The sequence below is a fragment of the Populus trichocarpa genome, chromosome 6 (genome assembly GCF_000002775.5).
Source record: "Populus trichocarpa isolate Nisqually-1 chromosome 6, P.trichocarpa_v4.1, whole genome shotgun sequence".
Taxonomy (NCBI): Eukaryota; Viridiplantae; Streptophyta; class Magnoliopsida; order Malpighiales; family Salicaceae; genus Populus; species Populus trichocarpa.
In genome coordinates this window covers 17680467-17706219 of record NC_037290.2, presented here as the reverse complement: position 1 = coordinate 17706219, position 25753 = coordinate 17680467, and the positions used below count along the sequence as shown (strand labels likewise).

General features: G+C 38.8%; 1 protein-coding gene across 1 annotated transcript in view; it reads right to left on the bottom strand.

The window, feature by feature from the left end:
* LOC112323292 (glutamate receptor 2.8-like) overlaps positions 1-25753 on the bottom strand; it is a 96202-nt gene extending 70449 nt beyond the window's left edge. Inside the window, exons 1-2 of the mRNA XM_052453867.1 lie at positions 25555-25753; positions 23041-23560 (exon numbers count right to left, since the gene is read on the bottom strand). Of these exons, the coding sequence (XP_052309827.1) occupies positions 23041-23560; positions 25555-25738 (704 nt within the window). The 5' untranslated portion in view covers positions 25739-25753. The remainder of the gene's footprint in view (positions 1-23040; positions 23561-25554) is intronic.

Here is a 25753-nt window from a genome sequence, read left to right as displayed (position 1 = left end):
TTCTTTCAGGGCCTAGACATAGTAAAGACAGTGAAATAGCAGCACTACCTCCCATTTGATAAACCTAGCTCGTAAATTAAATACAACAATAATCAATAAACGGATATTATGTAACATTGACTACAATTAATTACATTGCAAGAGATAATGAGTTTGTGCTAGGACTTACATGTGTTCTAAACCATGTGGCAAATTGTTCATCTTGTAATTGAAAGATCTGGGATTCGGTCAGCTTTGAGTTATTGGACAGTAAGTATCGTCGATGTTGCCTGCAAGGTTGTTCCAAAGTATATGAGTGTATGGTATCACAAAACATAAATAGTACACTCTTGACAAAGTTTAAGTCGAACATCTACTTACTCAATAAAAGGTCTCAGCTCATCACAGTTAAATAGGACATAATTGTGTGCTTGTCTGAACTCTATTTCAGACAAATATCTTCCCCTCACGGCATTTTTAGGTGTGGGTCGTCCAGGATTGGAGAATATTGACAAGTTCCCACTTGAATGCACTTCACCACCATCATCATGTCGTGGAACACAGTTTATCCTCGTTCTCAAATGAGGTTCGAAATAGTATGAGATAAATGTTGAGATCTCCTCAACAATATACGCCTCACATATTGACGCCTCAACATGCGCCTTGTTCTTAACCTTTTTTTTAAGATTGAACAAGTACCTGCATATATATATATATATATATATATATATATATATATATATATATATATATATATATATAAATTATCAATTAAAAACATTAAAATAAAAACATTTAATTATAAATGTCATAGCAACTGTAATATCTAACCTCTCGAATGGATACATCCATCTGTACTGGACCGGTCCTCCAACTTTTACCTCAAACGGTAAATGTACGGGTAGATGCTCCATTGAGTCAAAAAATGATGGAGGGAATATCATCTCAAGTTTGCATATTGTCTCTGTTGCTACCCAATTTTTGACCCATATTTTGATAAATTTTCAAATAAAAAATAAATAAATAAAAATAAATAAATAATAATAATAAGGGTTTACATGTGGCGTTACCATAGAGCATCAGGGTTAAGGAAGCAATATGTCAAGGAAATAATTACTGAATCATATATAATTACTGCAATACCATAGATATATGATTTGATTCGTGCTGGTTATGGAAAATAATCACTGCAATAAAAAATACCATATATATAGGATTTGTTGGTGCTGGTTATAGAAGACAATCTCTGTAATAATTATTGCAATATTTCCTTAAATAGAATGTGTAGAGATTTTCTATATAAGTGAACATCCAGCTATATGCATGAGGTGGAGAAAATTTAGATAGAACAATTTTAAAGAGAAAATTTTAGGGCAACCACGAAAAAAACAAAACCCTAAACCTGATTTTTTATACCAGCCGAAACGAAGCCACCACTCCCATCTCCATCTTCCCTGCAGAACCAAGAACCTCCCCTCCCTTGCCTTTGCAAAACAAACCAGAGAATCATCTCTCACCCAAAACCCCACCTCGCCCTCTTTTCCTTCTCTCTCGCCAAAACCAGTATGCCCTGACCGGCCTCCACTGTTTTCCTCATTTTCCCCCCTCTGTTACACAGCCTCCTACCTTCCTCCTTTGCTGCTGCTTTCCCCAGCAAACTTTGAGACCCAGCGCTCTCCCTCTCACAGCCGTCACTGCCCCTTCCTTAGCCAAAACTTTCCCTCTGCACACAAGCTTCCCTTCTCCCTTCAGCCGCACTCTCTCCCCTCCCTTTCTCTACACAGAAGTCACCTCTCATTTCCCTTTGCCAGCCAGCCATTTCAGCTCCTTTCTTCTCCCTTTCCCCGTTGGTCCCCATTCCATCTCTCGGCCAGCCTCCCTTTCTTTGCCAAGGACAAACCAGACATACCCCTTTCCTTGGCGAAACCTAGACTAGTATCCACCACTCCCTGCCCATGTTTATTTTTCTCTCCAGGAACTGACCGCCTAAACCAGCCACACCGCCATCTTCCATTTGTTCTCGGTTTAGAAACAGAGAAGGTGCACCCCCTGGGCTGTTGAATCTCTTTCTGAGAGACGCCGCCCTTTACCGTGATAGCCTTGCACCTTGCCAGTTTGTCCTCATCAGCACCGCGTCTGCAACACGTCCAGCGCTGCGGCAAACCTGGCTCCACCGTGAACAGCGAGGAGGGACGTCTTTCGTGAGCAGCAACCAGTCGTCTCCCTCCACTTCGCCTCCAGCCGCTGCCTGACCAGAAAGGAGACCGACGCAAGCAGAGAACAAAAAGGAAAAGAGCTGGAACAGACAAACATGGACAGACCAGCCAGCACGCCTTCAACATCGCTGCAGCTCCTTCGTTTTTTCTCGAGGTCTGTTATTCAGTTCTGCATGCATTTTTTGGTTGCATGTGTTACTGTTCAAGTGAAATTTAATTCACTTGAACAGTAACTCACCAGCTTTCATTAAGCTGTATGTGTCCAGCCGGGTCACTTGCTTGGGCAAGTGACCCGGCCGGACCTATTTGTTTTTAAAAAAATAAAAAATAAAAGAAAGGGAAAGAGATTTATTTTCTGGTATATTTATTTCAAGGTCTGGATTTTTTTTTGTTGTAAAAAAAAATATATCAATCCCGTATTAAAATATCCGGTTTTTCGACGCGATGTGACAAATATACATATATATTAAAAAAAATGTTTTTTTTATGTGTTGCATACGGCCAATACTCTAACATGTTTTGAATGTTCTTTTTATATAAAAAAATATTGGAAGTTTCGAAAATGTGTTTTCGCATGGATTTTTTTGAACACAACAAAAAATTATTTTCTTGCATTTCTGGATTTTACAACATGTTTGTAAAACTCCAAAGGGTATTGGCCAATATTCCAAAAAAAATATAAAAATCTTATTTTGGGGGGAATTAATCTATTATTCACCGTTAATGTTTGGATAAAGAAACCCCAAAGGGATGAATATCCAAAATATTATTGGGAATAACTTGTTATTATTCACCGTTAATGTTTGGATAAAGAAACCCAAAGGGATGAATATCCAAAATATTATTGGGAATAACTTGTTATTATTCACCGTTAATGTTTGGATAAAGAAACCCCAAAGGGATGAATATCCAAAATATTATTGGGAATAATTTGTTATTATTAGCTGTTAATGTTTGGATAAAGAAACCCAAAGTGGTTAATATCCAAAATATTTTTCTAGGAATAATAAGTCATTACACATCCTTGAAAGAAGCCTTGATTGTAATCGAGGACATTTCAATTTTTTTTACTCCGCGGTTTACGAGCCGTAAGAGTATGAAATACTAAGGGAAAAATGAGCTTTTAAAGCACATGGAATCTCCTTGGATTTCTATCTTAATAAATTTAGTTTGAATCAAACCTAGGAAAATTGATGGGATTAGAAAACACCAACACCATAGCAATTATAAGACAAACCAAATTAACACCAAGCAGCTTACCTTAGGTAGGGCGTACTAGGGGTGCTAATACCTTCCCTTTACGCAACCAGTCCCTTGCCTTAGAATCTCTGAAAGACCAGTTAGGTTTCCTAGTGACCATAATACAAAGTGGCGACTCCCTTTATCCACAATCAAAATAAAAGACTCCGAAATCAATCGAGGGTTCGCCGCGACGCCGCGCTTCGTTCGCGAGGGTGCGACAGGATGGCGACTCCACTGGGGATCCTTGGACTAAGCTTGGTAATTGTTGTTGTTATTATGCTATGTGTTGTTTTTTTACTATGAATGATAATTTGTTTAAAAGCTTTAACATGCATCTTTACATTCTGTCATACATGATGTAGTCATTCATCACTTTACTATTATTTTCTTTTTGGAGAGCACACACATTAAACTTTAAGTTAAGTGGGGGACTAGCAGCTTGCCTTATGACTTGAGTCAAGGTTTAAGTTTTTGTAAACCCCAACTCTTTGCTGAGTGTTTAGACTGATAGTGATTGGTACACGTGCCATCCCACTATCTGCTGAACCCCCATATTGCCTTTACGAGGGTGATCACTAGGACAGCAAGAGACCCTTTTTAGAGACCAAGTAGTAAACCTACCCTATGTCTCATATAAAGAAACTAGAACCTATCCTTAGGATGTATGCTCCATAATATCATTTTGCATCCAAACAAGCCTAAGCTCAAAACATCTTGAATCTCAAGACCTTCATTCAAAAGCTAACCAAGGGAGAGATGTTCTAGAATTGGGAGACCCAAGAAGCTCCATTGGTGTTCAAAATTTAATCAACAATGCTTGTTTGATCATGATATTGTGTTGTTTGCCTTTTTCACCTTTTTAAATCGAGTTTCCAAATGTCAATTGGATTTTATCCTTGTTTTTTTTAGCCAAACTTTTCCTTTTAATAAGATTATGCATTTTCAAAAGTTCATCTTGATGTTTTTACACATCACATTCCGTTTTCAAAGCGGATCTTTCATAACAACACCTGCACTTTACACTTAGAATGAATGGCCGAACTTTAAAGAATACATATTAGTTGTAGAAGAAGAACAATGAGAGGGAAATAACATTAGGGGATTCACAAAAACAACATGAACAAGCTTGGAAACCCGCTAAAGAGGAATTTGAAACCATAGATGTGGGCAATGAAAAAAATCAAGAGAGAGTTGAAGATAAGGATTTTGATCACCCCTAAAAGAAGGAGAAAAGTTAATTGCACTACTCCAAGATTATATAGATTTTTTTTTCCTGGTCCTACAAAGGATATGCCTGGTTTGTATAGGATACCACTAGTAGAAGGATGCAAATCGGTTAAGCAAAGGTTAAGAAGGACCAATCTGAATGACTTGATCAAGGTAAAGACATAAATTGAAAAGTAGTGGAATGCTGGTTTTCTAGAAATAGTTAAGTATCCGCAATGTGTGTCCAACATAGTGGTAGTAGCCGAAGAGGAAGATAAAATTAGAGTTTGTGTGGACTTTAGGGACTTAAACCGAACTAGCCCTAAAGACAATTTTCCTTTATTTGCTAGTTGACAATGCAGCACGTAACTCCATATATTCCTTCATGGATGGATTTTCTGGCTACAATAAGATAAAAATGGCGTAAGAGGATAAGGAGAAGAAACCTTTGTAACACTATGGGGAACCTTTTGCTACAAGGTCATGTCATTTAGGTTAAAGAATGTCGGGGCCACCTACCAAAGGGCCATGGTGGCTCTATTTCACGACATGATACAGAAAGAGATTAAAGTATACGTGGATGACATGATTGCTAAATCTAGAGAGGGAGAGAATCCTTCCAAATATTGAAGGAATTATTTGAAAGACTAAGGAAGTACAAGTTGAGGCTTAACCATGTAAGGTGTTCATTCGGGGTGAAATCTAGGAAGTTGTTGGGATTTATGATGAGTGATAAAGGAATAGAAGTGCACCCTAGTTAAGTAAAGGTTATTCAATCTACGCCAACTCCTAGGACTGAGAAGGATGTAAGAGGGTTCTTAGGAAAACTGAATCACATTACCCGATTTATATCCCAATTAACCACGACTTGTGACTCAATCTTCGATTGTTAAGGAAGAAGAATCTCGGAATTTGGAATAAGAGTGTGAAGAAGCTTTCGGGAAAATCAAGTAATACCTACTGAATCCACCCCTATCTATCAAGCCGAATTGCAAAATGGCAAGTTCTACTGGCTAAGTACGACATAGTATATATGACAAGGAAAGCTATGAAAGGGAGTGTTATTACCAATCACCTGGCCGACCAGGCTATGGAAGATTATGAGCCATTAAAATTTGATTTTCCTAATGAAGATGTGCTTTCAGTCGAGGAAGGGAAATCATATTGGTGGATTATGTACTTTAATGGTGCTGTGGTAACGGAGTGGGGGCAGTGCTAATCTCTCCTGATAAGAAATAGTATCCGGTTTCAGTTAAGTCGCGGTTTGGGTGCAATAACAACATAGGAGTATGAAGCTTGCATTCTCGTTTTAGAGGTGGCATTGGAGCTGAATATTAGAAAGATAGATGTGTATGGAGACTCAATTTTGATTATTTGCCAAGTGAAAGGAAAAGGGCAAGCCAAGGACGAGAAGTTGAGACCTTACCAAGAATACCTGTCTAAATTGGCTAGAGAATTTGAGGAAATAAAGTTCACCCATTTAGGAATGGAAGGAAAACATTTTGCTGATGCTTTGGTCACATTAGCTTCTATGGCTAGAATAGACTTTGGGCACAAGGTACAACCGGTACACATTGATACCAGAAATAACCCAGCTCATTGTTGCTCAGTTGAAAGAGAAATAGATGAAAACCCTTGGTACTATGATATTAAAAATTTCATCCAAAACCAGACATATCCCATGGGGGCATCCAAAATCAACAAGAAGACTTTGAGGAGGTTGGTAATGGATTTCTATCTTGATAGGGAAATTTTGTATAAGAAATCATCTGACAGAACTTTGTTGAGATGTTTGGATGATTTGGAGGCAAAAAGTGGTGAAGAAATGTATGAAAAGAGATTGATCTGTCGATATGGTCAACTAGAAAAGATTATAACTAATAATGCCCAGAACTTCAATGCCAAGATGATAATAGAACTCTGCGCTAAATGGAAAATCAAGCATTCCAATTCCTCGCCATATAGGTCAAAGATGAATGGTGTGGTAGAAGTTGCTAACGAAAATGTCAAGGAGATTATTTAGAAGATGGTAGTCACCTACAAGGATTGACATGAGATGTTGCCATTTGCCCTTCACACGTACCGCACCGCAGTCCGAACCTCAATAGGAGCCACCCCGTATACATTGGTATTTTGGAATGGAGGCGGTGATGCCTTTAGAAGTAGAAATCCCCTCATTGAGAGTATTGATAGACTTTGAGCTAGAAGAGGTAGAATGGGCAAAGGTTAGATATGAACAGTTGAATCTGATCAGTGAAAAGAGGATAGCCGCAATCTGGCATCATCAACTCTATCAAATAAGGATGGCCAAATCATACGACAAGAAGGTTCGACCTCGAGGATTCCACGAAGGAGATCTTGTACTGAAGAAAATATTGTCTTTTACCATAAGAAGATCAGAATAAATGGGTGTCAAACAATGAGGGCCCTTACGTGGTAAAAAAAGCGTTCTCGGGAGGAGCTTTATTTTTATCTAGAATGAATGGAGAAGATCTAGTTAGACCTGTGAATGCTGACTCTATAAAGAAATACTATGCTTCCCGATCAATAAAATAAAGTTCGGCCATGAATTCTCTCTGTAAGGAACCTTTTCTTCATAAAACGCATGATCTCATAGCATTCAAAATCTTTTACTGTTTTTACGCATGACTAAGGAGATGACTCCATCAATTCTCAAATTCGAGGGATCCAAACCAAATTTAAACCTGATAGGTATTGCACACCATACTGGGGGCAAAAAGTGCACGTAGGAGTCTATAGTGAACCAAAGCCCAAAGTGGTATCATCATAGAACTTCTGAAACACCTTTTATGAGAGTTACTTAAAACAAAATATGATGATTGCATTGAAAGTTTTAGTTTTCATGAACAAAACCAATTTTTTTGAGTTTTCCTTTTAAAAATAATTTCTCAAAAAAATGGAAAAGACAATTAAAACATCGGTAAAAGTATAACACAAAGCAACGTTCAATGGAGCAAGAAAGGGCCCCATGAGGAACTGGAGATCTCTTCATCAAGCATGAAAAGGATAGGAAATATAGCGCGTGGAGCATATTCCAGTTCAAGAGGATAGGTCGAACAAACAAATGGAAACAGGAGCTCGAAGAAGTCCACAACGGAAAGGAGGGACCTATATTTCCGAAAATAGGTCATCGGAACTACAGAAAAGGATAGTAATTGTGAAGCGGCGCTGCTTCATTCCTCGAGGTAAGATGATTTCTTTTGAAGTTCAAAACGGGCAGGTCACCCGATATTGAGACCATTTTTTTTTTTTGAAAAAAAAACAACGTGAGTTTTTCTAAATTTTTTGAAATAGGAAGGTCATCTGATTTTGAGACCATTCCCTAGCAAAAGCGTGGAGTTTTTTTTAATAAAAATAAAAATAAAAATAAAAAATAAAACGGGCAGGTCTCCAGATATTAAGACCCCTTTCTAAAATCCTTTTCTCTTACATCTGGGTAGGTCACCCATCATAATGAGACCATCATTTTCCACTTGGGTAGGTCACCCATCACAATGAGACCATTTTTTCTGGGTAGGTCACCCATTAGAATGAGACCATTCTCCATCTTTTTTTACTTGGGTAGGTCACCCATTATAATGAGGCCATTCTTCCCCCTGGGTAGGTCACCCATAAGAATGAGACCACTCTTCCCCTTTTCCACCTGGGTAGGTCACCCATCACAATGAGACCATCATTTTTTCTGGGTAGGTCACCCATTAGAATGAGACCATTCTCCATCTTTTTTTTACCTGGGTAGGTCACCCATTATAATGAGGCCATTCTTCCCCCTGGGTAGGTCACCCATAAGAATAAGACCACTCTTCCCTTTTTCTACTTGGGTAGGTCACCCATCATAATGAGACCATTTTTTGGGTAGGTCACCCATTAGAATGAGACCATTCTCCATCTTTTTTTTTACCTAGGTAGGTCACCCATTATAATGAGGCCATTCTTCCCCCTAGGTAGGTCACCCATAAGAATGAGACCACTCTTCCCCTTTTCCACTTGGGTAGGTCACCCATTATAATGAGACCATTTTTGGGTAGGTCACCCATTAGAATGAGACCATTCTCCATTTTTTTTTTTACCTGGGTAGGTCACCCATTATAATGAGGCCATTCTTCCCCCTGGGTAGGTCACCCATATGAATGAGACCACTCTTCCTCTTTTCCACCTGGGTAGGTCACCCATCACAATGAGACCATTTTTTGGGTAGGTCACCCATTAGAATGAGACCATTCTCCATCTTTTTTTACCTGGGTAGGTCACCCATTATAATAAGGCCATTCTTCCCCTGGGTAGGTCACCCATAAGAATGAGATCACTCTTCCCTTCTCTCCACTTGGGTAGGTCACCCATCACAATGAGACCATCTTGCATTTGGGTAGGTCACCCGTTAAAATGAGACCATCTTGCATTTGGGTAGGTCACCTGTCATAATAAGATCATCTTTCATTTGGGTAGGTCACCCGTCATAATAAGACCACACACACATTTTTGTATTGGTTTTGGTTAAAGAAGATCGCCAGATGGGATCTCAAGTTAAGTCAACCACACACAGAGTTTAGCTTTGGTTAAAGGGAATCGCCAGATGGGATTTCAGGTTAATCGAGCTACACACCGACTTTGCTTCGGATTAAAGGAGATCGCCAGATGGGATCTCAGGTTAACCCAACCACACACAGAGTTTAGCTTTGGTTAAAGGGAATCACCAGATGGGATTTCAGGTTGACCGAGCTACACACCGACTTTACTTCGGGTTAAAGGAGATCGCCAGATAGGATCTTAGGTTAACCCCCTCAAAAGGGCAGGTCGCCCGTGAAAATAGACCAGCGTGAGTATGTGGGCAGGTCGCCCCTGAAAATAGACCAGGTTAGAGTGTGCGTGGGCAGGTCGCCCGTGAAAATAGACCGATTTTCTTTTTTTAAAAAAAAAATAGCAGGTCACCCATGATAACGAGACCATTTTCTTTTTAAAAAAAGTGAAGTCCTTGGATGAGTGGATCACTCAGCAAGTAAGGAATACTTTTTTTCTTTACAAGCTTACTATGCAAAACATTGAGGAGTTTTGCTTCGTAAGCATTGTAAAGAGGGGGCATCTGTTGCTACCCAATTTTTGACCCATATTTTGATAAATTTTCAAATAAAAAATAAATAAATAAAAATAAATAAATAATAATAATAAGGGTTTACATGTGGCGTTACCATAGAGCATCAGGGTTAAGGAAGCAATATGTCAAGGAAATAATTACTGAATCATATATAATTACTGCAATACCATAGATATATGATTTGATTCGTGCTGGTTATGGAAAATAATCACTGCAATAAAAAATACCATATATATAGGATTTGTTGGTGCTGGTTATAGAAGACAATCTCTGTAATAATTATTGCAATATTTCCTTAAATAGAATGTGTAGAGATTTTCTATATAAGTGAACATCCAGCTATATGCATGAGGTGGAGAAAATTTAGATAGAACAATTTTAAAGAGAAAATTTTAGGGCAACCACGAAAAAAACAAAACCCTAAACCTGATTTTTTATACCAGCCGAAACGAAGCCACCACTCCCATCTCCATCTTCCCTGCAGAACCAAGAACCTCCCCTCCCTTGCCTTTGCAAAACAAACCAGAGAATCATCTCTCACCCAAAACCCCACCTCGCCCTCTTTTCCTTCTCTCTCGCCAAAACCAGTATGCCCTGACCGGCCTCCACTGTTTTCCTCATTTTCCCCCCTCTGTTACACAGCCTCCTACCTTCCTCCTTTGCTGCTGCTTTCCCCAGCAAACTTTGAGACCCAGCGCTCTCCCTCTCACAGCCGTCACTGCCCCTTCCTTAGCCAAAACTTTCCCTCTGCACACAAGCTTCCCTTCTCCCTTCAGCCGCACTCTCTCCCCTCCCTTTCTCTACACAGAAGTCACCTCTCATTTCCCTTTGCCAGCCAGCCATTTCAGCTCCTTTCTTCTCCCTTTCCCCGTTGGTCCCCATTCCATCTCTCGGCCAGCCTCCCTTTCTTTGCCAAGGACAAACCAGACATACCCCTTTCCTTGGCGAAACCTAGACTAGTATCCACCACTCCCTGCCCATGTTTATTTTTCTCTCCAGGAACTGACCGCCTAAACCAGCCACACCGCCATCTTCCATTTGTTCTCGGTTTAGAAACAGAGAAGGTGCACCCCCTGGGCTGTTGAATCTCTTTCTGAGAGACGCCGCCCTTTACCGTGATAGCCTTGCACCTTGCCAGTTTGTCCTCATCAGCACCGCGTCTGCAACACGTCCAGCGCTGCGGCAAACCTGGCTCCACCGTGAACAGCGAGGAGGGACGTCTTTCGTGAGCAGCAACCAGTCGTCTCCCTCCACTTCGCCTCCAGCCGCTGCCTGACCAGAAAGGAGACCGACGCAAGCAGAGAACAAAAAGGAAAAGAGCTGGAACAGACAAACATGGACAGACCAGCCAGCACGCCTTCAACATCGCTGCAGCTCCTTCGTTTTTTCTCGAGGTCTGTTATTCAGTTCTGCATGCATTTTTTGGTTGCATGTGTTACTGTTCAAGTGAAATTTAATTCACTTGAACAGTAACTCACCAGCTTTCATTAAGCTGTATGTGTCCAGCCGGGTCACTTGCTTGGGCAAGTGACCCGGCCGGACCTATTTGTTTTTAAAAAAATAAAAAATAAAAGAAAGGGAAAGAGATTTATTTTCTGGTATATTTATTTCAAGGTCTGGATTTTTTTTTGTTGTAAAAAAAAATATATCAATCCCGTATTAAAATATCCGGTTTTTCGACGCGATGTGACAAATATACATATATATTAAAAAAAATGTTTTTTTTATGTGTTGCATACGGCCAATACTCTAACATGTTTTGAATGTTCTTTTTATATAAAAAAATATTGGAAGTTTCGAAAATGTGTTTTCGCATGGATTTTTTTGAACACAACAAAAAATTATTTTCTTGCATTTCTGGATTTTACAACATGTTTGTAAAACTCCAAAGGGTATTGGCCAATATTCCAAAAAAAATATAAAAATCTTATTTTGGGGGGAATTAATCTATTATTCACCGTTAATGTTTGGATAAAGAAACCCCAAAGGGATGAATATCCAAAATATTATTGGGAATAACTTGTTATTATTCACCGTTAATGTTTGGATAAAGAAACCCAAAGGGATGAATATCCAAAATATTATTGGGAATAACTTGTTATTATTCACCGTTAATGTTTGGATAAAGAAACCCCAAAGGGATGAATATCCAAAATATTATTGGGAATAATTTGTTATTATTAGCTGTTAATGTTTGGATAAAGAAACCCAAAGTGGTTAATATCCAAAATATTTTTCTAGGAATAATAAGTCATTACACATCCTTGAAAGAAGCCTTGATTGTAATCGAGGACATTTCAATTTTTTTTACTCCGCGGTTTACGAGCCGTAAGAGTATGAAATACTAAGGGAAAAATGAGCTTTTAAAGCACATGGAATCTCCTTGGATTTCTATCTTAATAAATTTAGTTTGAATCAAACCTAGGAAAATTGATGGGATTAGAAAACACCAACACCATAGCAATTATAAAACAAACCAAATTAACACCAAGCAGCTTACCTTAGGTAGGGCGTACTAGGGGTGCTAATACCTTCCCTTTACGCAACCAGTCCCTTGCCTTAGAATCTCTGAAAGACCAGTTAGGTTTCCTAGTGACCATAATACTAGGTGGCGACTCCCTTTATCCACAATCAAAACAAAAGACTCCGAAATCAATCGAGGGTTCGCCGCGACGCCGCGCTTCGTTCGCGAGGGTGCGACAGTCTCGACGATATTCTTTTCAAGCCTCTCAATGTGATCAACATTCAACTTGCTGGAGCATATATCTCTGAAGAAATGACTAATCTCCATTAGTGCATCCCATATCCCCTTTGGCAACAAATCACGAAAAGCTAATGGGATGAGTGTTTGCATAAACACATGGCAGTCATGACTCTTCATTCCATATAATCTGCATTCCTCCGTATTAACCAGCCTTGATATGTTCGAGGCATGTCCATCGGGGAAACGCAGACTCTTAAGCCATTTGTAGACTAGTAGTTGTGCGTTTTTCTCTAGCACGAAGCTTGCTCTTGGTTTTGCGACCCGTGACCCATCACAAACCAACTCCATATTTTTACGGTTACAGAACAGCGCTACATCCAATCTAGCCTTGATGTTGTCCTTTGTCTTCCCCTTCACATCCATGACGGTGTTGAAAATGTTCTCAAACACGTTCTTTTCAATGTGCATGACGTCAAGGTTATGGCGGAGAAGATTGGTCTTCCAATAAGGAAGCTCCCAAAATATACTTCGCTTCACCCAATTATGGGTCAAACCAAAACCAGGAAACTTCTGCTTACCTGATTGGAGACCAAACACAATTTCACCGTACTCTGACACAACATCAAACAATTCTTCACCGGAAAGACGCGGGGGTGCAACATCATTTTCAACCCTGCCAACAAAGAAATCCTTTCTGTTCTTTCTGTACCTGTGGTTATGTGGCAAGAAACGACGGTGACAGTCAAAAAAAGAAGCTTTACCCCCGTTTGTTAGCGTGAATGCCTTGTTGTTCTCCATACAATATGGACATGCTAGCTTTCCATGCGTGCTCCAACCAGAAACCATTCCATAAGCTGGGAAATCATTGATAGTCCACATCAAAGCCGCTCTCATAACAAAATTTTGTTTCCTCGAGATGTCATAAGTCAAAGCTCCAGAGGACCACAACTGCGTCAACTCATCAATCAACGGACGAAGACAAACATCTATATTCCGCCCCGGACTGCTCGGACCTGGTATGACCATAGATAAAAACATGAACTCCGGCCTCATACACATCCCCGGTGGCAAGTTATAAACCGTCAGTATGACCGGCCAACAAGAATAAGGAGCAGCAAATGACCCGAATGGATTGAATCCGTCTGTACACAACCCAAGACGCACGTTCCTTGATTCAGCTGAAAAGGGAGGATGCATACTGTTAAAGTGTTTCCAGGCTTCACCGTCAGAAGGATGAACCATCACTCCATCAACCGCATGGTGTGATTGGTGCCATGTCATGTGCTCAGCAGTCCTTGGTGACATGAATAATCTCTGCAGTCTAGGTGTGATTGGGAAGTATCTAAGTTTTTTATATGCCACGAGAGTCTTCCCTCTACCAGTTCTGGGTTTGTAACGGGAATGCCCGCACGTCATGCACTCGGTCATCTCGGCATTTTCAAGGTAGTATAACATGCAGAAGTTAGGGCATATATCAATTTTCTAGTATCCTAAACCGAGGGGTTTCATCATGGACTTGGCAGCATAGAAGTTCTCTTTCAGCCTGTTCCCTTCAGGTAAAATGCTTCTCGCCCATTCAATAATCTTGTCATAACCGGCCTCACTCAACCCGTGATCTGACTTTATGGTGAACACCTGTGCTACCGCTGATAATTTACTGTGGTTCGTGCAGCCATCCCATAATGGTTCGTCAGAATCTCTCAACAGATCAAAAAACCTTGCTGCACCTGCATTAGGTTCTTCTTCTACGATTGGACATCCCCTGACATTATCTTCACTCATTCTCATTGCATCCATAACCATATTCCTGTAAGGATTACTGTTCTCATTTCCAACTTCATGCATGTTACTAGCACTAGAAGTTGACCCAACCACCTGTTCTTCCATGCTCTCATCAGGAACAAATAGTTCTCCGTGAGCATACCAACACAGGTAATCTTCCATGAACCCTTTGGTTAGAAGATGCATCATTACAACATCTTGATGCAGAAACTTTAAATTTTTACACTTCCTGCATGGACACCTAATACCGCCATCAGTAAAATTCCTCGGAATAGATGTTGCGAAATTAATAAAACCCTGGACACCGTTACAATAATCCATCCTCCGCAATCCTTGGGGTGAGTTCCGATACATCCATGAACGATCATCCATGACTTCTATTGAACCTCTATAAAACATAACAAAAATATTGGTTTTCCCCGACATTATCCAACAAACTAAAACAACACTTATGTTAAATATTCATTATCAATTATCAACTATCAACGTTCATACATACAAATTTATACATATATAAATTTACAGAATTACTCACAACTTCGAAATATAATTGATAATAATTAAACAAGACACTTAAATAAGCTATTAATTATTTATTTCATCATAACGACACATTTAATTCGGTGTAATTCAAACAAAATTTCAACAATTTACAAACAAATATAATTTGACAAAATCTAAAACAACCTATAACAACTACAAAATTATACATTCATACTACAAGTTTCTTTGACAAATAACAATTAAACAAGTACAAACGTTAACAAAATACATATAATAAAAAAATAAAATTCACAATTAAATATTAAAACTAATTAAAAAGGATAGATTTACTTACAAAAAAATGATAAAATCTACAAGAAACGGGTATTGTGACCACGTACAAGATATAAGAAACTTGAGTACTCGTGTTGAGAATAGTGGAGAGTTTGGGATGGGTGTTTGGCTGCAGTTTGGGAGGAGTTTGGGAGGGGAGAGGTGGGATGGGAAAGAAGAAGAAGGAGAAACAGAGGATGAGAGTGTCGGCAGGTGGGTGCATATAATGGCTTTTTCCGACGGACTCACCGACGGATTAATTCCGTCGGTGATGCCGTCGGTGATGCCGTCGGTGACATCGCCACGTCACTGTACGACTATCACAATTTGAATCCCTCGATACTTTCCGTCGGTAAAATAGCCTGACGTCACCATGCCGTTGCGTATTTCCAGACGAAATGTATATTCCGTCGGTGAAGTCGACGGTATATACCGACGGAAATATTTTGTCGGTATATACCGACGGCATTACCGACGGAATGATTCCGTCGGTATATACCGACCGATTTTGAGACGGAATTATGTCCGTCGGTATTAATTACCGACGGAATATTTCCGTCGGTAATTCCGTTGCTTTTCTCCGGTTTTCTGGTAGTGCTCACTGTCACATCTTTGGAAACTTTCATTGATGAAATGTGCTTCAATCCGACTAAACTAGGCTCATGGAGCTTGTTTTAATCCGTACAAAGCTTTATGCAACTTGTAAACTAGATGTTCGCTGCCCCTTTTCTCATACCCCTTCAGTTGTTCAACATAGACATCTTCACTTAGCTCACCATGAAGAAAGGCTGATTTGACATCCAACTGAAAGATTTTCCAGCTTTTCTGTGCTGCTAAAGCAATAATCATCCTTATCGTATCCAACCTTGCCACTAGTGCAAAAACCTCTGTGTAGTCTATGCCATGCTTTTGTGAATACCCTTTAGCGACCAGCCTTGCCTTGTGCTTATCAATGTCCCCATGCTCATTATACTTTGTTTTGTAGACCCACTTCACTCTAATTTTTTTTGCTCCAGCTGGCAGCTCATTGAGTGTCCAAGTCTTGTTCTTCTTTATGGAGTTGATCTCACATTCCATAGCAAGTCTCCAATTTTCATTCTTTAATGCCTCTTCGAAGCAAACAGGATCAGCTGACATAACTAATGCCATGTTTGCTTTATAATCAGATAAGCCTTCCCCAGTAACATAATCTTGCATCCACACCGGAGGACCTCTCTCTCTTCCTTCATCTTCACCTACTTCATCTGGACCCCTCTCTCTCTCTTCATCTTCACTTACTTCAACTCTATCTTCCTCACCAAACTCTGCACCACTGTTACTCTCCTCACCATTATTAACAGCTCCTCCATCATTCTCCCTATCTCTCTCATTATTTTCTTCATTCTCACCCCATTCTAAGTCTAAAAGAATTTGTTTCTCATAAGACACATCCCAATCCCACTGTTTTTCTTCTTCAAAAACCACATCCCTACTCATTACAATCTTCTTAGCGATAGGATCAAACAATCTATACCCCTTTGACTGTTCACTAACTCCCAACAATACACAAGGAAAACTTTTATTATCAAGCTTACCTCTTCTCACATCTGGAATGTGTACATGAGCCAAGCAACCAAAGACTCGAAAGTGATTTACTGAGGGTTTTATCCCGCTCCATGCCTTTTGCGGTGTAATATCTTTCACTGCAAATGTCAGACACCTGTTTAGAACATAGAAGGTCCAATTCACTGCCTCTGGCTAGAATGTCTTCGGAATCCTTTTGTCAGAAAGCAACGATCGGACCATGTTCATCACTGTTCTGTTTTTCCTTTCGGCTACACCATTGTGTTGTGGAGTGTACACCATGGTCACCTGCCTTTTGATTCCCTGTTGTCTGCAGAACTCATTGAACTCATTGGAAGTAAATTCTCCTCCCCTCTCAGTCTGTAAACACCTCACAAACATTAATGTGTCCTTTTCCACCATTATTTTGAACATTTTAAAACAATTCAGTGCCTCTGACTTTTCAGCCAACAAAAACACCCATGATTTCTGACTAAAATCATCATTGAAACACAATGTGTACCTTTTTCCACTGTTGGACTCAGGTGAAATAGGACCGCAAATATCAGCATGAATCAGTTCCAATTTCTGACTTGCTCTCCAAGAGCTTTTCTTTGGCATGGCATCTCTATGTTGCTTGCCATTGATACAATCAATGCAGGTCATGCTTGAGGCAGGAAATTGGGGAAGTCCACGTACCATTTTCTTCCATTGCAAGGTTCTTAAACCTTTATAGCTCAAATGGTCATATCGTATATGCCAAAGATAGGAGATATCTTGAGAGCTTGTGTGAAAATATCTTTCTGGCTGAGCTTATGCAGGTACTTGAGCTTGGGTTTGTGCTAGGAGGATGAACATTCTGTTGGCGCTCATTTGGGTTTGAATGATTAAACCCTTCTCTGGATGGTAGATCTTACAAACTCCTTTCTGAATTAAAATTGCCAAACCTTTCTCTTGAAGTTGTCCTATGCTCAAGAGATTATTTTTTAGCTTTGGAACATAGTACACTTCATTGACAATATGATTAATTCCATGCAATAATAGCTTCACATTTCCTTTTCCAACCACACTCATTTTACTATTGTTTCCCAGCTTAACTGAATGTTGAAAACTTTCATCTAAAGTGGTAAACATGCCTTTGTATCCACACATATGATTGGAGCACCCTGAGTCAAGGAACCATGCATCATTTCGTTTCACCTCATGCAATTCAACATATGACATCAGCAACATCTCATCCTCTTCATTCAGCTCTGCATAATTGACTTCCTTGTTCAAGGTTGGACATTCATATTGGAAATGTCCAAGTTTATGACACTTGAAGCATTCCACCGTGGCTCTATTGAATACCTGTCCTCTTCCACGACCTCTTCCTCTATAATTGCTTCTTCCTCGGCCTTTTCCACCAACCATTTCATCATAGACTCTCAGTGCATGATCATCTCCTTCATTCTTTCGAAACTTTTGTTCATGAACGAGTAATGAACTCTGCAGTTCATCCACTGAAAGATGATTGATGTATTTCGACTCCTCAATCGAACAAACTATGTAGTTGTACTTCTCAGTAAGTGTGCGCAAGATCTTCTCAACAATCTTCACGTCAGACATGTTCTCTCCAAGATTTCTCATGTCATTTGCTACCAGCATCACCCTTCCAAAGTAATCTGTGACAGATTCTCCAAGTTTCATCTCCAACACTTCAAAATTCCTGCAAAGGATTTGAAGTTGAGCACGCTGCACCCTAGCATTTCCCTGATATTTGACTTTCATGGAATCCCATAACTGCTTTGCCGTCTTTTTCTGAGTAATTGTCTTTAGGATGGACTTGTCAATGGATTGGAAGAGATAATTCTTGACCTTCAAATCCTTCAACTTTGTCTCCTCCAAGGGTTTTCTCTATGCATTAGTTAAAACTTCTCCAAGTGCAGACTTTGCATACCCCATCTCAAAAACACTCCAATACTCCTTTAAACGTAAGAGATTCTCCATTAGCATGTTCCAATGCTCATAATCCCCATCAAACTTTGGGATGCAAGGTTGTGCAAAGGTACTTGACTTTGCTGCCATCTTTTCACTCCCTCACTCTATGTTTTGAAAATTACTCAAAAAAATTGTGGCCTTTTTTTTTTCTTTCAGGCCTAGTGCAGGCTCTGATACCAATTTGTTGAGAATGAGAACAAGAAAACAAAGAACTCAAACACAAGAATGGATTGAATGATCTCAACATTTATTGAATAACAGTGGCTATTATATAGCCTTACATGAATAACTAGAATAGCTAGAAAACCGCCCACGTCTACAACAACGTGGCAGGTGCAACAAGAAAGAGTCAAAACAGAAAATCCCTAAAGAACATGTTAAAGTTGTGAACAACTTCCTAAAGACCAGGGACTTATTAAAATCTAATCAACAATAATTCTAATATTACCAGGAAACCAGAAAACCCTTCAAGAGTGAGGGGCTGTCTTGTGTGGGCAGAAACTGCCGCTGCTGGGGGTCGGTGAGGGAAATCAGAGAGCTTGAGAGAGGGGGCTTTCGGGTGCAGTGGGAAGAAGAGGAAACGGGGACGGTCTCGTGAGAGGGAGAAAATAGGGGTCTGGTTTGTTTGGCAGAGGGCAAGGGAGAGTGGGAGGAGATTGTGAGGCGGCTGTGCTTGAAGAGAGTGAGGGGGGAGCTGCCTGTTGGCCGAGGGAGAAGAAGACTAGGCTACGGTGTGTAGGAGAAAAATTCAAGTCGGGGAAGGGCGAGAGACTCTGGTTTGGTTTCAAAAGGAGGGGGGCGGTCGGCCTTTGTGTACAGGGAAAGGGAGGCTTGCGGCCTCCCCTGGTTCTCTCTGGTTTTTGCTAAAAGGGAAGGGGGGGCGGCCGGTTCTGTTTTGTTTTTGGCTGAGGGGAGATGAGCGGCGGCTTGGGTTAAGGAGAAGAAAGGGTTATGGTTTTTAGGGTTTTTTTTGGTTTAGGGTTTCTCTGTGATTCTCTCAATTGTGCAAAATTACCTCTTCCTTTTTGTATGTGTTGAAGGCTACTATTTATAGGAAAAAATGTTGCTAGGTCTCAAACTTGGTCCCTCAAGTTTTTTTTTTTTTGTAAATTTTGATTTTTTTTATTTTTTTTATATTTTTTAAAAACAAGCAATATCAACATCGACTCAATAAGAAAAATTAATGATTTTAAAAATGACGTTAAAAATTGAACGCGTTCCAAAGATCTTTGAAAATTTAAATTCTTTTGAGACGATGCTAAAAACGCTAAAAAACGATGCAAATATATAAAAAAACGTATTATTTTGGATTTTTGTTGTTTTTCTCTATTTTTAAAATTTTCTAAAAATTTATCAAAACATGAGTCAAAAATTGAATAGCATCATTGTTGTGAAATCACCATCCTTAACCACCGAAATGACAATCAACTTATGATCACTGAAGATTGAAGTCTAGCATTTGAAGTGCTTAATTTATGCTTCAAGTATATATAAAAGATCATAAGCTCGTGCTACTTATAGGATATTTGTAAGTGTGGTAGCAATTACTTTTTAAAGTATATTTTATTTAAAATACATCAAAATGTAATTTCAAATGACCTCTTATGGTTTGTATTTGAGGTGTGTGTGTATATATATATATATAAAAGAGTAATGCTGTATTTAAATCATGGTTTGTATTTCAAATAGAAAAAAAAATCCTAGTCATGAAGTAGCTGTGAATTCCTCAATGACCTGATTGCCATAAACATAATATATACCACAAGGACATCATATGTTAACTTTCAATCAGCATTGGTGAATGGATGGTGGCTCACCATTATTCATGTACAGCTGGTTATTATGGGCTACATTGTGTTAGTATTTGTACCGCTGTTCACTGAGGTAGGATTCCCGCGGTTTTGATCCCCAACAACAACTTCGGCTCCATCATCGGAAGTCATTTCATGCGCATAGGCAGCATCAGGTAAAGCTCGGTTTCTTTCCGGAGTGTTAGGGGCAACAGTATCTGCATTGGAGGCAATAAAATTTGGACCACTATTCCCCGAGGTAAGATTGTTATGGTTTTGATTTTCTCCAACATCTTCGGCTCCTTCATTGGAAGTCATTTCATGCACGTTGCCAGTCTCAGGTGAGGCTCCAATACTTTCAGGACCTGTGACAGGGTGAACTCTAGATTCAGTTCGCCTAAGATGATGGACGGAGGGATCTTTCTGGTCAAAACGCTTTGCTACCTCAAGAATTCTCAGCCACATGGATTGTTCATTCATTGTGTTTGAAGCAGGATAATTTGAGCGAAGGAACCTGATGATATATATCAGGAGCGAAGATATGGAAGCAACTCCAGAGATAAGGAAGAGGCCCGCGAAGCTAGACAACCTTAGACCACCTGAAGAGGTTTCAGCTCCTTGATCTTCACAGGTGATTTCCCTACCAAAGCTTTTCCTCTTAATTTCTTCCATTTTATCATGATCTTCAGTGACATTCAAGATTGCTCTTGAGAAATCAGAGACTAGTGGGGAGTTAAGTGGGAAGGCCTATAATGAAAAAAAGAAGAAGAAAATATATAGATCGAGCTGATTAGAAAGTTTACTCACTGCTTAAGTTCTGTAATAGTTATATACATGCTTAACAATGGCTAATCACTTTTGCCTTAATTATAAGTAGCCTGATAATCATGGAGTTCTACTTAAAACCTAACGACTTCAGAAAGAGAGAGAGAGAGTCACTCACAAAGCCAAATCCATCGGTTTGATAGGTTGGTCCTACCATTTGAAATTTAGAGCAGCGGTACTTGTCGTTAAGGAAGCGTCTAACGTAGGGAATTTCATCAAAGATAGCAGCCACACCACCATTATGAGACCCTCTAGACAACGCATCGTGATACTCCTCTGGAGTGCTATATTCCCTCAACATCGTGTCATTGAAAAGTAATTCTTTTTTAAGGAAATCTTTCACAAAAGAATCTTTCTGGTGTCCAACAAAGTAATTATTCCTCTTGATCTCTTTGACATCAACAAATGCGGGATGCATCCGCTGTACTGTTAGCATTGAGGCTAAGCTAGCAGTGTAACTCTGAGATATAATAAGTACCACAAATATCCATATGATCAAGACAAATCTTGTCAGGTTGTTCTCTGGCCTCTCTCCTATTACGGCAAAATAAAATAAAAATGATTCATGCTCATACATTAGAATTTCATTTTAGTTGCGCTTGTAATCAATTATGAAAAGAAAGTAAAGAAGACAAAAACACGAAAGTTAGAGAAGTTAATTACTATGTGCAAAGACCAGTGTTGAGAAGGAGAACCAGATAACTGTGCCCAGTTGTTGCTCTGGTGTTCCCCTAAACTCTCTGTTTGTACGGTGTTCGAGCAACCATACCACTAAACCTGTGACAAAGAAGGCTAGTCCAGTTACTAACCAAAGTTTCGGGCTTAGTGGCTTCAAGAAAATCCACATGTTATCCCTCTCATCGCGTTTCATCAAAACCACCATTGTTATGCCTGATTCCGAGTAAGGCAAGGTGAAATCTACATATGATGAGCGATAAGCCACTATCGTTGTATCTCCAACCACTGCATCAAATTTCTGAAAGACAAACAATACAAGGTCACTCTTTTTATGAACTTTTAAGCTTTATACTACAGCAAATTAAAATAGAAAAATGGATTTTAAGTAGCATAACACGGACCTGAAATTTGATTTGCCGAAGAAGATCATCGTAAGTCCCGGCACTCTTCCTACTGCTTTTGTTCATAAAGGGTATGAATTCATACGGAAGGGGAAATGGTAATATATCAAGCACTGCAAAGAAAACCTGTGCAGAGAAGCCTGAAATATTAGTCTCATTGTTCTGCTGATCCCATTTGACTTCTATAAATTCGATAAAACTGCTTCTCACTGGAACCCCAATCCTCAATTTCTTCGGCTGTTGTATTGCGCGTCCTGGCCAAATTGGTTGCTTCAGTTTGGTTTTGGAATTTGAGTGTGTTATTTTGCTACTGCTATCCAAGCTCTGAGAAAGTCCTCCTTTTTGTGTCCAATATCCAATAACCATCTCTGATCTCCCCACCACATTGAATATTTCAAAGGCGAAAGGTGCCATCTCACCCTTAACCAACTGGAACTTTCCGCTCAAGCCATCAAATGTAGTGTTTAATATGGACTTCAGGAGTCTTGGCCCCATTTCTGAGATTCCCAAAGCCGCAAGATCAACTGACCTGTTGCTTGCGTTTTGTTTTAAGAACCTAGAATGCACAATGCCAGCCCTCTCCACTGCCATTGCTATCGCCCAAACTGTATCATATGCCCATAAACCAAAGAGGTTTTCAGAGTTGAAATTCTTTTTCCATCTTGATTTGAAACCTTCAAGTTCTATTGATTTTGGTACATATGGCTTTACACCTAAGACACCTTCCATAGAATCCATTACTTTTGCGTTCACAGGATCTAGTAAGGTGGACAATCCTGTTGTCACGAGCCATGCATACCCTTCACTCATCATTCCTGCGCTTTTGGCGAGCAAGAATAGTCTGGATCCCATGGAGGCTGTCATGTGCACCAGAAACACGCTTTCCTGCATTTTCTTTATTTTTTGGAGCTCGCTCATGATTTCAGTGTCATCGGAAGACGATGGAATGCAACTTTCATAGGGAACTCGAGTACGAATCGCGTGCAAGGCATTTAGCAAATATGGAACCAAAGCAATGCCATATTCTGTGCCTTCATAGATTAGAACAATTTCCCTCCAACCATAAGTTTCGACAATGCTGGCAATGGCTTTCACTTGAGAGGAATCACTTTGAGCTGTCCGGATAAAGTAATTGCTTTGAACTGGAGTGAGAGCAGGACTAGTAGCTGAAAAAGAGAGAATTGGCACTTGTGTCTTGGCTCCAAGCTCTATCACAAACTTGGCTTCTGATGATCTTTGAGGCCCTATGATTGCTTCAACTTCTTCATTTTTCATTAAATCCAGTGCTGCATTTTGTAAAGTCAGTTTTTTAATTAAAATATGCTATATTTTAAATTGTAAAAATGAACTTTATTTCTAGCGAAAGCATGGCATGATATTAAGTGTGGGCATGATTCGACAAAACATATTTCAATTTTTTTAAAAAAAAAAAAAAGTTATGGCAATTTTACCGTGAATGATAATGTGGATACAAACTAATTTAAATGTGGATATTAATAGGGATAACACTATTTTTACCCTTAATCTATCAGAAATTAGGTTGTGCTGGGAGAGCTACTGTGGTTTTTTAATTCCATCCTGGTTATTCTGACTTTTTTGTCTGACATCAAATTTCTCCATAAAGATTATTAGTGACATAAAATAATGAGAGAAATTTTGGCTATCTCATGAGAGATATGTTAAAAACAATATAAGATGGATATTTAAGTATCTCAAATACACTTCTAGTTTTAGTCTATGTTTTAAAAATGATAAACTTATTGTAGATGGATACACAAATATATGTATATCTAGTGATGTTGATTTTAAAAAATTCACATCGAGATACTTAATGACTTTTGCATGGAAGCAGTTTCATAACAATTAATGTTGCAAAAATATGAACTTGGCCTAATAGTTGAATTATCCACTACAGAGGTTGAATACATTGTTCTTATTGAAAATGACAAATAGTTGTTAAGGATAAAGAAGTTCTTATATGAATTTGATCTTGATGTAAAAGAACTTTGAATTGCATTGTGACATCCAAAATTCAATTCATTTTAGTGAGCATCATACTATCAATTATCTCGATCAAAGTACATTAAAATTAGATATTAATGGATTCAAAATGGTATGAAAATGAAGTCTTAAATTGTTGGAAATATCCATATCAATAACAATATATAAAAACTGATAATCAAGCTTCTCCTATGAGAGAAGTTTGAGTTCTGTAGAAGATAAGCGTGCTTGGCAGAGCCCATCAAATTAAAACTTTCAAGCTGATTGCCGGTAAAAAAAACTCCACACATGGTGCATGAGGAGAAGATTTGTTAAGATCTCACACCACCACCACACATTCAAATTAAAACTAAATAAATAATTAATTATGAACCAATAATTTTTATGCACATGTATGAGTAAACATAGAAAATTAAAGTATAGCTAGTGATGTTGATTTCTATCCACTTTTTCTCTTTAATCTTTGTATTCCAAGAATAAGTTAATCCCTTTGATTTGAAAAGGAAAGAATACTTTGTAATTCTATTATATGTTGAGTTGATAGTGAAAGTTTTGAGATATAATGAGATTTTTTCGATATATCTCGAGTATTCAAAGTAATTAAAAACTTTGGTGTTGATTTATGTAATTGATTATTTAATGTTGTTGATTGATGAATCTTATTTTAATTATAAAATGACAGAAAATTAAGAAGTAGGATTTTTGGATGGTGAATTTTCTCAACAAACTCCTTGTGCAACGTAGGCAATGAACTTGGTTAATTTTGTATTACTACTCATTTTCAGATAAAATACATCATGTGGAGAGTTTTTTTAAAAAAATTTAAATAAAAATAAGTAAACCATCAAATAAATTGTAGAATCACACTAAAAAAATCCGATAAACTAGACATAAAACCCTACTTGATATAGTGAAAAAAAAAACGATTGAAAATGTAAAAACAATTAATTCTAGATATTTTTTTATAAATTCAATTGCAATATCAATCACATCATCAAATATATATTAAATATGAGATTATTGAAAATATATAAATAACAATAAAAAGGAAAAAAATCATTGAAAAAAATACCATCAATTCTAGTGCGTTTTAGGTAGAACACAAGACAAAAGTGCGTTTAAAATCAATAAAGCATCTGAATACTTGCTGTAATGATCTTTACATATACAGTGCGTTTTAGGTAGAACACAAGACAAAAGTGGCCAGTACTGGCCACTTCTCTCTTTGTCGTGTGATCATGTGTTCGATTTCGTGTGTGAATATTCAGGGAAGTGGTACCTGCAGATGCTGCTGTCACGACATCCCCTTTGGAATTCCTGGTGGCAAGAGAGATTCTAGTTCGATAATCAGCATTCCTAGCATAAAAATCAGTTTCTGCAGCAGATATGCAGCTCTCTGCCATTTTTCCGACAGCTGAGTTCATATCAAGAACCACCCCTGCTCGTATAATCACCTTCCCCATTGTCACCTGCTCACT